At 36.0% G+C, this 14,774-nt stretch overlaps 1 protein-coding gene across 2 annotated transcripts; it reads right to left on the bottom strand.

The window, feature by feature from the left end:
* Nucleotides 1-61: 61 nt before the first annotated feature.
* Nucleotides 62-12,470, bottom strand: LOC149777442 (uncharacterized). Of its 2 annotated transcripts, none has more exons than XM_089942075.1 (5): nt 12,364-12,470; nt 5,863-6,111; nt 4,173-4,316; nt 3,717-3,931; nt 62-379 (listed from the first exon to the last, which is right to left on the bottom strand). In XM_089942075.1, the coding sequence occupies exons 1-5, from the start codon at nt 12,380-12,382 to the stop codon at nt 227-229; spliced, it is 780 nt and encodes a 259-aa protein (XP_089798201.1). In that variant the 5' UTR covers nt 12,383-12,470; the 3' UTR covers nt 62-226. The 2 variants fall into 2 exon arrangements, with proteins under 2 accessions (XP_089798201.1, XP_089798200.1); XM_089942074.1 differs by lacking the exon at nt 12,364-12,470 and adding an exon at nt 11,782-11,925.
* Between the last annotated feature and the right edge of the window lie 2,304 nt (nt 12,471-14,774).

Genomic DNA, 14,774 nt, shown 5'->3' with positions numbered 1-14,774 from the left:
CGTAAGCCCTTTGGCTCTTCACAAATCAATGATGTAAATATATATATGAAGACAAAACAAATAATGGTAGAAATGCACGTAAATTTAATATTTATCACAAATACTCTCTCTCTCTCTCTCTCTCTCTCTCTCTCTCTCTCTCTCTCTCTCAGCTCATTGTTAGACATCTGTATAGAACAACTTTAAATGTGTGGTTTTGATCAAATACTGCCAACGCCTGAATGTTTTAGGATTTGTACGCTGGAGGCTGAGATCCCGGATAGCTCTGAGGGTAGGATGTTGATGGTGGCGGATTCCATCCTGGTTGAGTAGCTCCGTATGTCGGTGGCGGCGCATATACTGTCGTGGATGTTGTCTCATTCACCGACACGTATGGGCCCTGGAGGCAAACATTGTTCAAGTTAAGGTTCATGGACCAATTTGACAAAACAAAAAATGTTGTAAATACACATAAATGTGATATTTATTATAAGTTCTCTCCCTCCCTTACCCCCCACCCCACCCCTCTCTCTCTCTCTCTCTCAATGTGATATTTATTAGAAGTATTCCCTGTCTTATTGTATTGGTAGACATATGTATAGTACAGCTATAAACGTGAGGTTTTGACCAAAAATTGCCCACGTCTGCATATTTTAAGATTTGTATAGTCGAGACTGAGATCCCTGATAACTCTGGGGTTAAGATGATGGCGGCGGCGGATTCCATCCTAGCTGAGCAGTTCCGTATGTAGTTGGAGGCGCATATACTGTCCTGGATATTGTCTCATTCACCGGTACGTATGAACGCTGGGGACAAACATTGCTCAAGATAAGGTTTATGGACTAATTTTGGTAGTTACACGATGTATATTGATTATATAACTTCCAATGAGCTCAGCAGAAACTATATATTGCAATAAATTCTACCGGATATGTGAATTTTGATTACGTCACGGCTATTACAAATAGGTACAAATATTTACTCAACTGCCATTAGAACCAATGATACTTTTCTGGCTTACCAAACTACACCAAAAATTGTCCAAAGCATCCACAATTTTTAATTCGACCTCTAAGAATGCTATTTTAAAGCTGATGTTACTCATCCGTAACATGGGCCACTATGAGTTGAAGATCACTATGGCGTGAAGACATATATAAGTACTCGCCATATATTTATAGGAGCTATTTCAAGATGGCTTTCAAATGAATTCTTATTTCAACAAAGTTCTGGAAACCTACAAAATATGATATGACTCTTCAAGTGACCATTTATTAAATATGTGTACCTATTAGGAATGACCATAATGTAATCTAGATCGTCATGTCAGTTAGAAGTAATTACAATGTATATTTACTGATGTGCATATCTGAAATCATTTGAACAAAATATATGGTGTAATTGCCAAACGGGGTAAATACACCTTAAACAAGACATTGTTGTTGGTAACCGCAATACACTGACACAAGGGATATGCCAGTGATATGAAGATATATGGTTTTATCTCGTACAGTCCTACATGGATCTGATGGTATATTGTTTAATAATAAGTGCGGGTACAATTATTTATCGCAGGAGACTCGGGATTCCAACAAAATTAAAACAGAAGTCCCACTCTCCCACGATCTGGGTGACGATTCTCTACTTGCATTGCGAGTCATTAGAGTACTCGTTAGAAACTGTATTGACCCAAACACGTGCAAACTTACAATTGCTGGGTGGATAGATATGTTGACCTGATTATATAACTTGATAAGGATAAATCTACGTTTCCCAGTATGCCACATATAATGAGACCACATCAGGTTTCCAGAACTGAAAGCCTTCGCTGTCGATTTACACTAGGTCGTAAATGCTATTGATTTCCAAATGTTTTCCATACCTTTGGGTGACATCAATGCTGTCTGTCACATAACTATTATTGCGATTCATAGAAATCTATAAGCATTTGAATTTCTCATTATTTAATAAGAGACCTGAGTCACAACCATCTCATTTTACGTTTGGTCCCTCCCAGATTTCGTTGTGCTATGATACACTAAGGTTACGTATGAGGTCATATCGATGACATCAGAATGTAGTAAACGCGTCTTTTTCAGCTACGCAGTAAGCGTCGCTTTTAGTGAACATACTTAAGTTGGATCTGCGCATTCCCATTTTTGGAAAACAACAATATACTTTCTTATATTTTAATTCAGTACTTGTTCCGACAAAATTAAATTTCAAAATGTTCATAAAATGAATTACTGTTTGTCGCTGTTGTAGGGGAATAAGAAGGAATCCAGGGCTAAAGACTATACAAAAATGATATCATCGATACGCATTCATCTTATCCGATACGATTTCAGTAACGAGCCTTTTTTATTGTGTATTGTTATGTACATCTATATTTTTGTAACTATTGGTACTTGATGTATTAAATTATGTGTAATTGTTGTTCATAATTGTAAATTGTAATGATCATCAGTAATTATGATATTAGATAGCTAATTTTTGCACACGGGTATAAAATTCTATTTTAAGATATTAGGAGTGTATATTGATTGTGCATGATCTATAAATATGTTTTGACATAGGTGTTTACTATCATTAATAATAATATTAATAATAAACCCAGTTGGAAAGTTTGGGGTAATTTCTCATTGGCTGCTGGGATCCGGTCGATTCTTAGAAGAATTAAGATATTTCCTTTTGGATGGGCTAGGTGAAGTTAGATCTTTTACGATGTGGGATATTGGATTATTCGTTGGAATTACAAAGCGCTCACGGTACTAAAATATTATTCTGGGACTATTGTGAATTATTCAAAAGAATTTTGGACAATGCCATTGTGATACATCTGGACTGTTGCAAGACCGGTAGATTCGAGGATCTGGAGCTTATTCGGATTTTTAAATTCTTTAGAACTTGTGATAGAAATTCAGGAATTATTTTGGATTTAGGTCATAATACTGTAAGTTCCTCTTAAATTTTTAACTTTTAGCTTTCGTAATTAATTTATTTGTTCAGTTTCGCAAACCTTGTTGGTTTCGCTTCTTTATGTTACATAGTTTTTGACCATGTAACAGTATTTCACTGTGTATTGCCAGGCAACGTATCTTAGCGACAATGGAAGTACATGATCTTAATGTGCATTATCTCTGTGTGTGTGTGTGTGTGTGTGTGTGTGTGTGTGTGATTTGGATTATTAACGTAGCTTTTAAAAAAATTTCAATGATATCGCTACGATGTCTACAGTATCGCAGTTTATAATGCAACTGGTGCATCATGATCAGACATACAGCATTATGTCTAAACCCAGTCACATTATCCTAACACCAGGCCGACCAGTCCTAACATAATTTATTAATGCTGGGAGCCTAGCGAAGCAGCTGTTAGTAACATTTTTATAAGTCTTTGGTATGAATCGGCCGGGCTTCGAACCCATGACCTCCCGCATCAGACGCGGCCGCTCTAACCACTAGGCCACCAGAGCAGGCCGTTTTACTTTTGTTTGAGTTTTCGACCAAACTTTTAGTATATTTCAATTTCAATATAAATTCTTTACAACAACGATGAAGACGTAAAGTAGTCATTATGGAAGAGAAAATAAGAGGATGCGGATAATGCGGATAATGCGGATGGTCTACTAATCAAGCGTGCGGAAACTTAGTTTCCGGCCGGAAATCAACACAGTACAGAAGAAATGCAAAGGTAACAAGTTACATCAGAGAGAGAGAGAGAGAGAGAGTCTTTACATTTCCATATAGCATTCGACGGCGTCTTCTAAGTAAGATAAAGACGACGGTCATGATGCTAATGAAGACAATGCCACCAATAACAATTCCAGCGATGGCTCCTCCTGAAATACGGCAGTCTGAATAATCCCCGCACGGGTTGTATCCATTACAGGTCAGGTAACTTGCAATGCAGCGGCCGTTTGAGCAGTCATATTCGTTGCTATTACATGCCCCTATAAAAACAAGTAACCAAAGTGATATTTGTACAGCATCAGTACAGGACGCCCTTTCCCCAAATCAGCTAAGATTCAATGCAGCATACAAAATTCAAATCAGCGTATACTTTATAATGTTGTATCCACCCTCGTGTTCAGTTAATGGTGCTAACGTTGTAACCACACCCAACATCAAGGAAGTTTTGAATAAACTAGCACAAAATTTATGCATAAATAAGCTTTAAATAGTGTATATTACCTAAGTGGTAAGCAGTAAATACGGAATCAAATCCACTGTCCACGAATGAGCCAGATCTACTGGTAAACAGTAACGTCAGGGTGTTACTCGTTGTTGTGTAAACTCCACCAGGCTTGCTGTACCCGCAGATCTTATCATACAAACCTTAAATAGAAGCAAAATATTATCCAAAATTTAATTTGGTAAAAAAAAGGTTGATTTTCTTTTATTAATGCTACGATACTTTCTAGTAAAACTTCACTGAAAACCACAAAAGACAAAACATTGCAAACATGACCCACATAAATTGGGGTATGAATGGGTCATTACATTACCCATCTCAAAGTCGTAATATGAATAATTATTCACAGGTACGCCAAAGTTTGCATACAACAGACGGCGCATTATCTTCATGTTACTAAACCAGCAGGAAAACATGGAATCCCCACAAATATAATATTATTCATCTATCCATCTGTCATCAGGTGTTCCGCTTTCCACGATATCACCTATCCTACCCACCCACCCCCATCAATTAGAGGAGAAATATGTGTTAGTCCACACGCTTCTTTAAATTAACTATTGATGTTTCAATGTTTAACTTTTTATCTAACATGTTCTGATTGAAACTGTTGTATATTAGGATGGATGGAATTAGAGTTCATACATTTCTTTTTTCTTTCTTTCTTTTCTTTGATGTTCATGTGTGGGAGGCGTTGAATGTGGTGGGACGATAACAATAAGTATAGTCTATTATTTTCCTCTCTGTAGCCAACGTCTCAGGAAATTGTACTCACCTGCGTTGTGCTTTGTGTACATAAATCTTATTAAAATATGGGTCCGACATAACGGAGATCTAACGGGCACCGATACGAGGTCATGTTCTACTGACATGGTGATTCACCAATCAGATCATAGCTTTCACATTTATGAAAGTAAAAAACATACTCTGAATATATGGTTGTCAACTTTCTCTCTCTCTCTCTCTCTCTCTCACACACACACACACACACACACACGAAATGCAATTTTTCTTTGATAGGTTGGTAACAATAGATGGATCTGGAATTCCAAAAGTCACCAGAATATTAACGTTTGTTGGTGCCTGTTAGAAACATTAATGATAAGTAAATCTCGATTTAAGTGAGACTGGTGCTACAATCTCGCAGAAAGGATCGGTACTTGTATATTGTTCTATTAGAAAAACTGAATAGATTCTGGGATATGAAAATACTTTGAGATTTCTGATACTTTAATAAAAGAGTGGAATTTAACAAGTGTGGTACCAGTTGACAATTGCACTCCTTAGCTGTATGGTTAGAGTCTAAACTGGAATCAGACTTATGTGAAAATATAAAATAGGAAATATATTTTACCATAGAAGTCTGTCAAACAAACCATACCGATATACTGTATTATAACACAGGCGAGTCTAAGCTTTTATCAGCTGAGGATTGGGTTTAAAAAGGGGAAAAGAAACTCTTTGACAGAGAGCTATACATGTACTTTACAGGTGGTGCAAGGACTTTATACACTTGCTTCTCGAAATAGTTCATAGTGCAATTTTGGAATCCATGGCAACAAGTAGTCCGATTTATGGGGGAGTCTTTGTTTTGTTTGACTTCGAGTAACCCGTATATGCCAAGATATTTGTGTATACCTATTTTCACATATTTTTTTTAGGAATGATTGTCCTAATATCCGAGTTTACCTGAAAGTCTTGGAGCGTTGGTATTCGGTCCGTCAAATAACTGGAGAGAGTCGTCTGAACAGGAGATACTGTTTCTGATATCAACATTCTCGAAGTAAAACATAATTCTGTCGTATATAGACGGCGCCACAATTGTCGCTGTGCAGGTCATACTCTGATATGAACTCAGTAACGTCAATTGCAGCCTTCCATTATCTATCCCATAATAACTCATGTTGATGCTCTGACCACAGTGGTAAGCCATGTAATCTGAAACGACAAATAATATAATTTTACTGTTTGTGGTACTTGTATGTTGATGCTGATCAAGGGTGTAACTTTCATATAGCAAGATCAAGGAAAACATAGGGGCTCACAAATTAATTTCTTATCGTATCGAGTATGCAGGGGTCCATCAGTAAGCTTTGCATAGGTGCCCGCCTGGTCTCCCTATATATATATATATATATATATATATATATATATATATATATATATATATATATATCTGTGTGTGTGTGCATATAAGTAAAGATCCTAAAAAGATATATTGAAATATAATATTTTACAAACGTTGTGAAAAAGTGATATTTCAGGATTGTATGTTCTCATTATATATATATATATATATATATATATATATATATATATATATATATATATATATATATATATGCGCATACATACAAGAAAGAGAAAGAGTTATGACTGTAAAGTCAACACTTCATTCAGTGATCACACTAACAATAAGCATATGTCATTATTCACGGATTTCAGCTACACTTTCTTAGTTACTGCTTCATTTCCCTATATATAGAGAGTAAGTTTTCACCTGGTTCTATTTAGTAAATAACTTTTGTGGCTTTGATTTCCAAAATTAGACTTATTAGCTTCAACCTTAAAATGAAATATCAAATCAAAGTAGAGCATCTGCGGACGTGAATCGTTGTTTTGAAATTTCGATCTAAATATATTAGATTTTTCCCGTAACAATACTAGGTTTACAAATTTCGATTTTCAGACATCTCGAAACCTACTTCTGTCTCTGTTATGCAAAAATTTAAAACCAGGCACGAAAATTGTTTCAAAACAACACAGTTGCAAAATAAATGTTTCATCCTTTTTTCGTCATTGTTGCAGAAAACGCCCTTTATCAGCTACAAAACCCATTTGAATAAGAAATCATGACAGTCAGAATATTGTGGTTAATTCTAAACTGGAGCCATCATATAATATTGTATCAAAGTAATTTGTAAGGAATTGAATATACCTTATTAAACCAATTTATATATTTAGAAACGTTGACTTTAATTTTCTATATCAGTGATTGGTAATTCGACCAATCATATCCCTATTAAAATATTAAGGGACCAAGGAGCTTCTCAAAGTCTTTTATTGTTAGGTACTTTGCCTTTGTCTGAGAAGTCTTCTTCTTTTGAAAGTGTGCTTGTTTAGGGAGTTGAGTGCGATTTTATTCGAATATCTCTCCATAATGTTAATTTAGTATAAGACTTAGCTTCGGGGCCAGTGGCTGTTTGACTCTTGGCACTGTGAATTCTTTACCTGTTAAGGGTATTCATTTATTGCTAGGAAATGTCTTAGCTGGATACAAGGTTGTGGTTAATCCACTTGTAACTGACAAGCCTTGTTTGGTCAAAACGTTGATCCTGTTGAAAATGAAATTCATGACTGATATCCCGATTGTGCAGTAACTGGAGCTATTGCAAAAAAAAAAAACTCTTGAGAAATAAGTTGATCAGGAAAATATTCATTTGGCTGAGACGTGTATTTGTCAGACCTTCGATGATGTCACTTTTGCTTCTGTTACTGAGCAGTCAAAAGGTATTTACCATTGAAAACATCTATTAACCGCTCATTCTCTTAGGTCCATTCAGGGCGACAAAACTACAATCACTTGTCATCGAACAGGAAAAAGATTTTGAAATATGATTGCTTCACAGGGCTATTAGCGAAGTTGACTCCGTAGTGGTACCTAAGTCAGAAAATTCTAAGTATAACCTATGAAACTGGTTTGGCTGGTCATTCAAATGTCGTCAAGACTTACCGTAAGGTCTTACGTCATTTGTATGTGCCGGATATGAAAAGTGATGTTTCCAAATATTGTAGATCTTAATTTATTTGTAAATTGGCCAGTTTTAGTTCTTTGAACTACCTTTTGGATATGTTGTCCATGGACCATGGAAATTGTTTTAAAAAAAACTTCTTGTAACAGAGGGTTCTGACATTAATCTTTTAGATTATGTCTTTGATTATGAAGTAGTAAGATAAATTTTCCGTCTGCTCACTCAGAAATACAGTTAAGGCAAGTCTAAACTTCAGTGGTAAGACGTTTTCAACTTTTCTCTTGCCAATACTTCACAATCCTTCCTTAATACTTCAAGTTAGATAGGTTGGTCCTTATACAGTTATAAAGAAAGTGATTTGAATTATATCAACACTCCAGGGAGGTAGAAACAGAAATAACTTCGTCACCAGTTATATAAGTATTTTGCGAGAGTATGTTGATCGATATAGCACTGTAAATTATTCAGTAAATTCAGTTTTTTCCTATCCTACACAATGACGATTTAAATGATGACGTGCAACCGAAATGTAATGACCTTGGTTCAACCAGTATTCAAAATTCTGAAATATTAAAAAATCTGGACAATACATGTTTACATCTAACGCCACCCACATGAAAAGAAAGAGTTACAGCAGCTAATATGTGAATATGAGCACTTGTTTCCATATGTTCCAATTCGAACAAACAAAATCTACCATGATTTTGAAACTAGATTCTAAACCTATAAAACAACATCGTAGCAGGATGAATGCTCTTAAAAGGAATGTTTGAAGAAGGAATTTGAATATTTGCTGGGGAATTACTTTATTGAACCTTGCAAACGTAAATGGAGTTCACCGTGTATTCTTGTGCCGAAACCACATAATTCTTTCCGAATGTGCACACGCTACAGACATGTGAGCAGATTCGCCAAAACGGACTCATTTCCAATACCGAGAATTTAATGACTGTACTGACAGGATTGGAAATGTAAAATATGTTACCAAGTCTGACCTGTTCAAAGGATTCTGGCAGATTCCACTTACGCATAGAGCAAAAGAAATTTCGACTTTTGCAACTACAGATGGACTCTATCAATACAAAGCGATGCCACTTGGTATGAAAAATTATCCCTCTACATTCCAGCACTTAATGAACATTGTAACGTCTGGTATAGATGGATGTGATGCATGCGTTGACGACATCATTATTTACATCTATTCCTGGACGGATCACCTTGGAACTATTGAAGAGTCTGCTTTCGCTTGAGTGAGGCAAATCTGACAGTTAATCTAAGTAAAAGCTATTTCTACCGTGCTTGTCTCAAATTAGTAGGACATTGTGGAACACGGCCAAGTTAAGACTGTTGAAGCTAAGGTTAAACTACCTCTGAATTCCCTTTGCCTAACAGCAAGAGGTAAACTATGCGACTTTTGGGTATGGCTGGATATTATCAGAAATTTTGCTCACAATTTTTCATAATTGCTGAGCCCCTGACCAATTTATAAAGTAGGAAGACCAAATTTTATTGGTCTGACAAATGTCAAGAGGCGTTCGATAAATTAAAGGCCATACTTAAGAGTGCACCCGTTCTTTTAGCTCCAGATTTCAATCAACGATTAAAGTGTCTGTTGATACAACTGTTGTAGAACTTGGTGGCGTATTCATTAAGGACAATAAAGATGATGTCGATCATCCAATGTACTATTTCTCGACAACAAAAATAAGCAGCAGAGAAATTATTCCACTATCGACAACGAGTATTTGGCTCTAATTTTGATGTTGAAATACTTTGAAGTGTATATTAATTCTGCTCCATAAACCTGGTAGATGTGCGCCTGACCTCATTAAGTACTTTGCCATAGACCCGGTTGGCGTACATCTTGTTTCTGACCCTATGAGGCACCTTGCCATAGACCGGGCTGACATACAGACTGCACTTGGCCCTAAGAGGCACCTTGCCATGGACCGGGCTGACATACAGCCTGCACTTGACCCTAAGAGGCACCTTGCCATGGACCGGGCTGACATACAGCCTGCACTTGACCCTAAGAGACGCCTTGCCATAGACCGGGCTGACATACAGCCTGCACTTGACCCTAAGAGACACTTTGCCATAGACCGGGCTGACATACAGCCTGCACTTGACCCTATCAGGTATCTTACCATTGACTGGGTTGATGCACAATCTGTGCCTGACCCTATGAGGTACATCGCCATTAACCGGGTTGAAGTACAATATTACTGATTCCAGAAGAATTAGATTATACTAGAATTATTTAGTGTTTTGAAGTGACCGAGAACATCTATTGAAATCAGATATTTTTTCATAACGCTTCCCTTACATAGATCGCTTACGCAAAAGTGTAATCGTGGGACATCTGTTTATCCAAAAATGCATGATTGATATCATAGTGTTGAGTTTGACCCTTTAAGTGGTGGGAAAAAATGTTATTTTTTTAGCTGAGCCCATTGATTTTCAAGGCACAGTTGTGCGGCCTCTCTGTTCCATAAAATTTGCTTGGGGAAATCGCTTTTTTTCTTTTTTTTTCTTCTTACATTTTGTTTTTATTGTTTGTACTTCTGGAGAGGGTGTTGTGTGTATTTTGTGTGGGTTTTGTATGTATTATTTGTTTGTTTGTTTTGTTTGGGGGGGGGTCTGTGTAGGGTTGGGGGGGGGGGGCTTTTCCTAAAGTTTTATATTGCATGTAGTAAAAAAAAGACATTTCAATTCACATGGTGGTGTAACTGATATTGTGACATAGATCATCTTTTTTTGTCCATGTGCATTATCTATTTTAAATATATTTTGTTTTTGCTAGCAATGCATGGATTAACTCACTAAGACATTTTCCTTCATACAACGGAGTTCTTTTCTTTCTTTTCCCTTCCTCTCGTTTCTTATATACGTGCCCGTATTCTTCCATACATTCGGTATTGCCTCTGGCACACCACTTAGCGAAAATAAAGAATGTTCGAAAGAAAAGGCGCCTTGTGACAAAATTATTAATGCCTAACGATATAAAATAAACGATAAGTCACTTGTTTACTTCAGATTTATTGAGCTTATACAAATGGAAAGTACGGACGATTTGAATATAAAAACCGGTAATGCTTTTCATCAATTTTCTTTTGCAACCAATAGATAACAGTAATTGAGAAAATGAATATAAATTGTTGATTCAATATTAAATGAATCCTTTTAAAGAAATTTGTGAGATTTTAAAATATTGCCTACGGTATTTAATAAGATCACAAATTAGAGGTTATATACCAGATATGATTATTTCTGGACATAACATCTGAAATAATGAAAATCATATACTTCGATTTGACACCTGTGGATGTACACTTAGATTGAATTGCACCAAAACGGTTGCCCGTCCATACATACCATTCGATAAGAATATATCCCCACTTCCACGGGATCAGTGTTGGGGGCATGGGCATGCCATTATATAAGAATGTATCCCCACTTCCATGGGATTTGTGTTGGGGGCATGGGCATGCCATTATATAAGAATTTATCCCCACTTCCACGGGATTAGTGTTGAAGGCATGGGCAAGCCATTATATAAGAATTTATCCACACTTCCATGGGATTAGTGTTGGGGGCATGGGCATGCCATTATATAAGAATTTATCCCCACTTCCATGGGATTAAAATTGGGGGCATGGGCATGCCATTAGATACGAATTTATCCCCACTTCCATGGGATTAGAGTTGGGGGCATGGGCATGCCTTTAGATAAGAATGTATCCCCACTTCCACGGGATTAGAGTTGGGGGCATGGGCATGCCATTAGCTAAGAATTTATCCCCACTTATATGGGGTTAGGGTTGAGGGCATGGGCAAGCAATACAGTAATACTTACAATATGTTATCCCTGAAACTTCTACACTGGATAAACACACAAGAAGAAATAATGCGGTTGCGTATTTGAAGCTCTCCATCTCCGAGTCGTATAATGTCCTCTTGAGTAGTAATACCCAGATAAAGTTCTCTATGCATTTATAGTACCAGAGTCAATGACATAAAAGGTAAACCTTCTAAATGACTTGTAATAACTCGCTATATAATCCATTATATGCATGTTTGACCGATTGTTTAATTTAATTGTGATATTTTTCTTTACGGTCTGTACAATAAATCTGAATAGCTAGTTTTTTTTTTCTTATTATATCAATGTTATTCCCACTCTAAATGCAAATTATGTCGAGCAATAAAGTAGTTTTCGAAAGAGAAGAACTATTACCGTACCAGATGATCATTTATTTGTGAAACATCCCGTCATATGATATGTAAACATGACGAAGCCTGCACGAGACAGTCCCTAACTTTGCTGGTCAGCAAACCTGAAATAGGCCTGATATGACCTATATATTGTCATTAGACTGACCTATGAAGGTGTAGATGTTGTACATCCAATTATCTGTTGTTTACATAAAGTACTTACTGTAGTTCAGATGTTTCATTGGAGTTTAATCTCTCTCTCTCTCTCTCTCTCTCTCTCTCTCTGCATGACATTGAGCTTCTATGTGCCGTTCCTTGCCCTTATCTCGTCTGAAGAGCGCTGTAGTTGATCGATGAGTAATTATATAGGCCTACCTATTGTTGAATCAAGTTAAACAGCATTTTGACATCTTTTTTACTTCACATTTCTTACACTGAGTGCCCGATTTTAGCTGCTTGGACGCGCGACGTCTGCTCTATGTAAACACCGGGATTGTTTAAATATGTTCTCGTTTAAGAATTCATTTTAGCAGGTATTTGGTAAATGAAGTATATACCTATTTTTCGGAATCGTTTAAGAACACTATTATGCATGGCTTGATTTTTGTAAACTTATGCAACTGCACGCGGCAAAGATGTTCATAAACTCAAGTGTTCAAACTCTTTATCTGTGTTCCGTCAAACGTTTGCACAAACCAAACTGTTTATGATGCCTGTTTCCATACACACTGCATAACGTTTATGATGCCTATATCAATACACAATGCATATCGTTTATGATGCCTATATCTCTATACACAACGCATACCGGTTATAATGCCTGTTTCCATACACAATACATACCGTTTATAATGCCTATATCCATGCACAATGCACAAGTCTTGAAATAAGTTCTGATATTATATACTGTTGAGTTTTTCTTGTTCTTAATCAAATATGCCTTGTTCTTAATCAAATATGCCTTGTTCTTAATCAAATATGCCTTGTTCTTATTCAAATGTACATTGTTCTTCATATTAGTTAAACAGCCAGTTAATAAACTAAAATATTTTTTTTCTTCCTCAAAAGTTCACGTTTCCATGCTCATTTCTTCCTTAATAATGAGATAATTTTTTACACTAAAATCTTCCTTGCAATTGTATAAAATATGTCGTACTTATCTCTTTTGACAGTTTACCACACATTGATCTATATGGCATTCAAATGTACAAACTATCGACCCAAACTCATTTTAACCTGTAAAACGTTCATGAGTGATAAAACTAAACTCTTCTCATTTGATCATTGACTCGTGCTGAATTTTCACTAAATTGCGTATTGATACCAGCGAAATAATATGAGAAAAAATAAAACATCTCCAACTGATGAAGAAAATTGTTGGTGTTCGATGAAACTGGGGCCAAGTCACGGTAAGTTCAATTAATGGCAATTCCGTGATTCCTGTGAAAAATTATTTTAAATCGCTAATATTTAATTGTACCTGATGTTCTATGTAGGTTATATTTAGGCGTATTCGACTGGCACATCAAATTGTATGTGGGTTATTATTTATGAATATTAGACTCGCACGTCATGTTGTATGTAAGTTATTATTTAGGCATATTTGACTGGGCACGTCATGTTGTATGTGGGTTATTATGTAGGCATACTAGACTGGCACGTCATGTTGTATGTGGGTTATTATGAAGGCATACTAGACTAGCACGTCATGTTGTATGTCTGTTATTATGTAGGCATACTAGACTGGCACGTCATGTTGTATGTGGGTTATTATGTAGGCATACTAGACTGGCACGTCATGTTGTATGTGGGTTATTATGTAGGCATACTAGACTGGCACGTCATGTTGTATGTGGGTTATTATGTAGGCATACTAGACTGGCACGTCATGTTGTATGTTGGTTATTATGTATGCATAATAGATTGGCACGTCGTATTGTATGTAGCTCATTATTTAGGAATATTAGACTTGCACGTCATGTTGTATGTAGGCTATATTGAAGCATATGTGACTGGTGTTATACATATTTAATTTGCATCGTTTGTTAGTTAGATTTTTATATCTTTTATTTTATTATATGATATGGCTAATTGTATTTTGGACTTGACCTTGTCCAAAATCAAGTTCATTTACTACCTGACCTGGATAATTGATTTTGTTAAAACTTCTGTAAACAACTAACGCATACCATTTTTTTTTCTCTAAGTATGGGTTAAGTATTAGGAATATTATCTTTGCCTGCGTCAAAAACATTGTGCTTACCATGTTCTTTATTATAATTTAAGTAATAGACATTCTAATTGTAACTAAGATTTTATGTTGTAAACATTCGGATCCTTCCTGAATGAACTTTTCCATTTGGTAATAGCTTTTATAGAAAATGTTAATTGTGACCTGAGGTCACGTAGAGTACTATATAATTTTGTTTTACTAGAAATTATCCATTCGTGCCATAAGACCTTGAAGTAAAATCATTGTTGTGTCCAGCGTTTCATTTGGGCTGGAAATTATTTATTCCAAATATTTTTTCACTAGTGATACAAAGTGTTCATCTAAAATTCTATTCTCGGAAACAGAGACTTGGATTTACAGTGAAATTTCAGATAAAGATATATTCTTGGATGTATCGTGTT

This window comes from Sinohyriopsis cumingii, chromosome 18 (genome assembly GCF_028554795.1).
Source record: "Sinohyriopsis cumingii isolate HCF-2022 chromosome 18, ASM2855479v2, whole genome shotgun sequence".
NCBI classification, from domain to species: domain Eukaryota; kingdom Metazoa; phylum Mollusca; class Bivalvia; order Unionida; family Unionidae; genus Sinohyriopsis; species Sinohyriopsis cumingii.
This window is presented reverse-complemented; position numbering and strand designations above follow the sequence as displayed.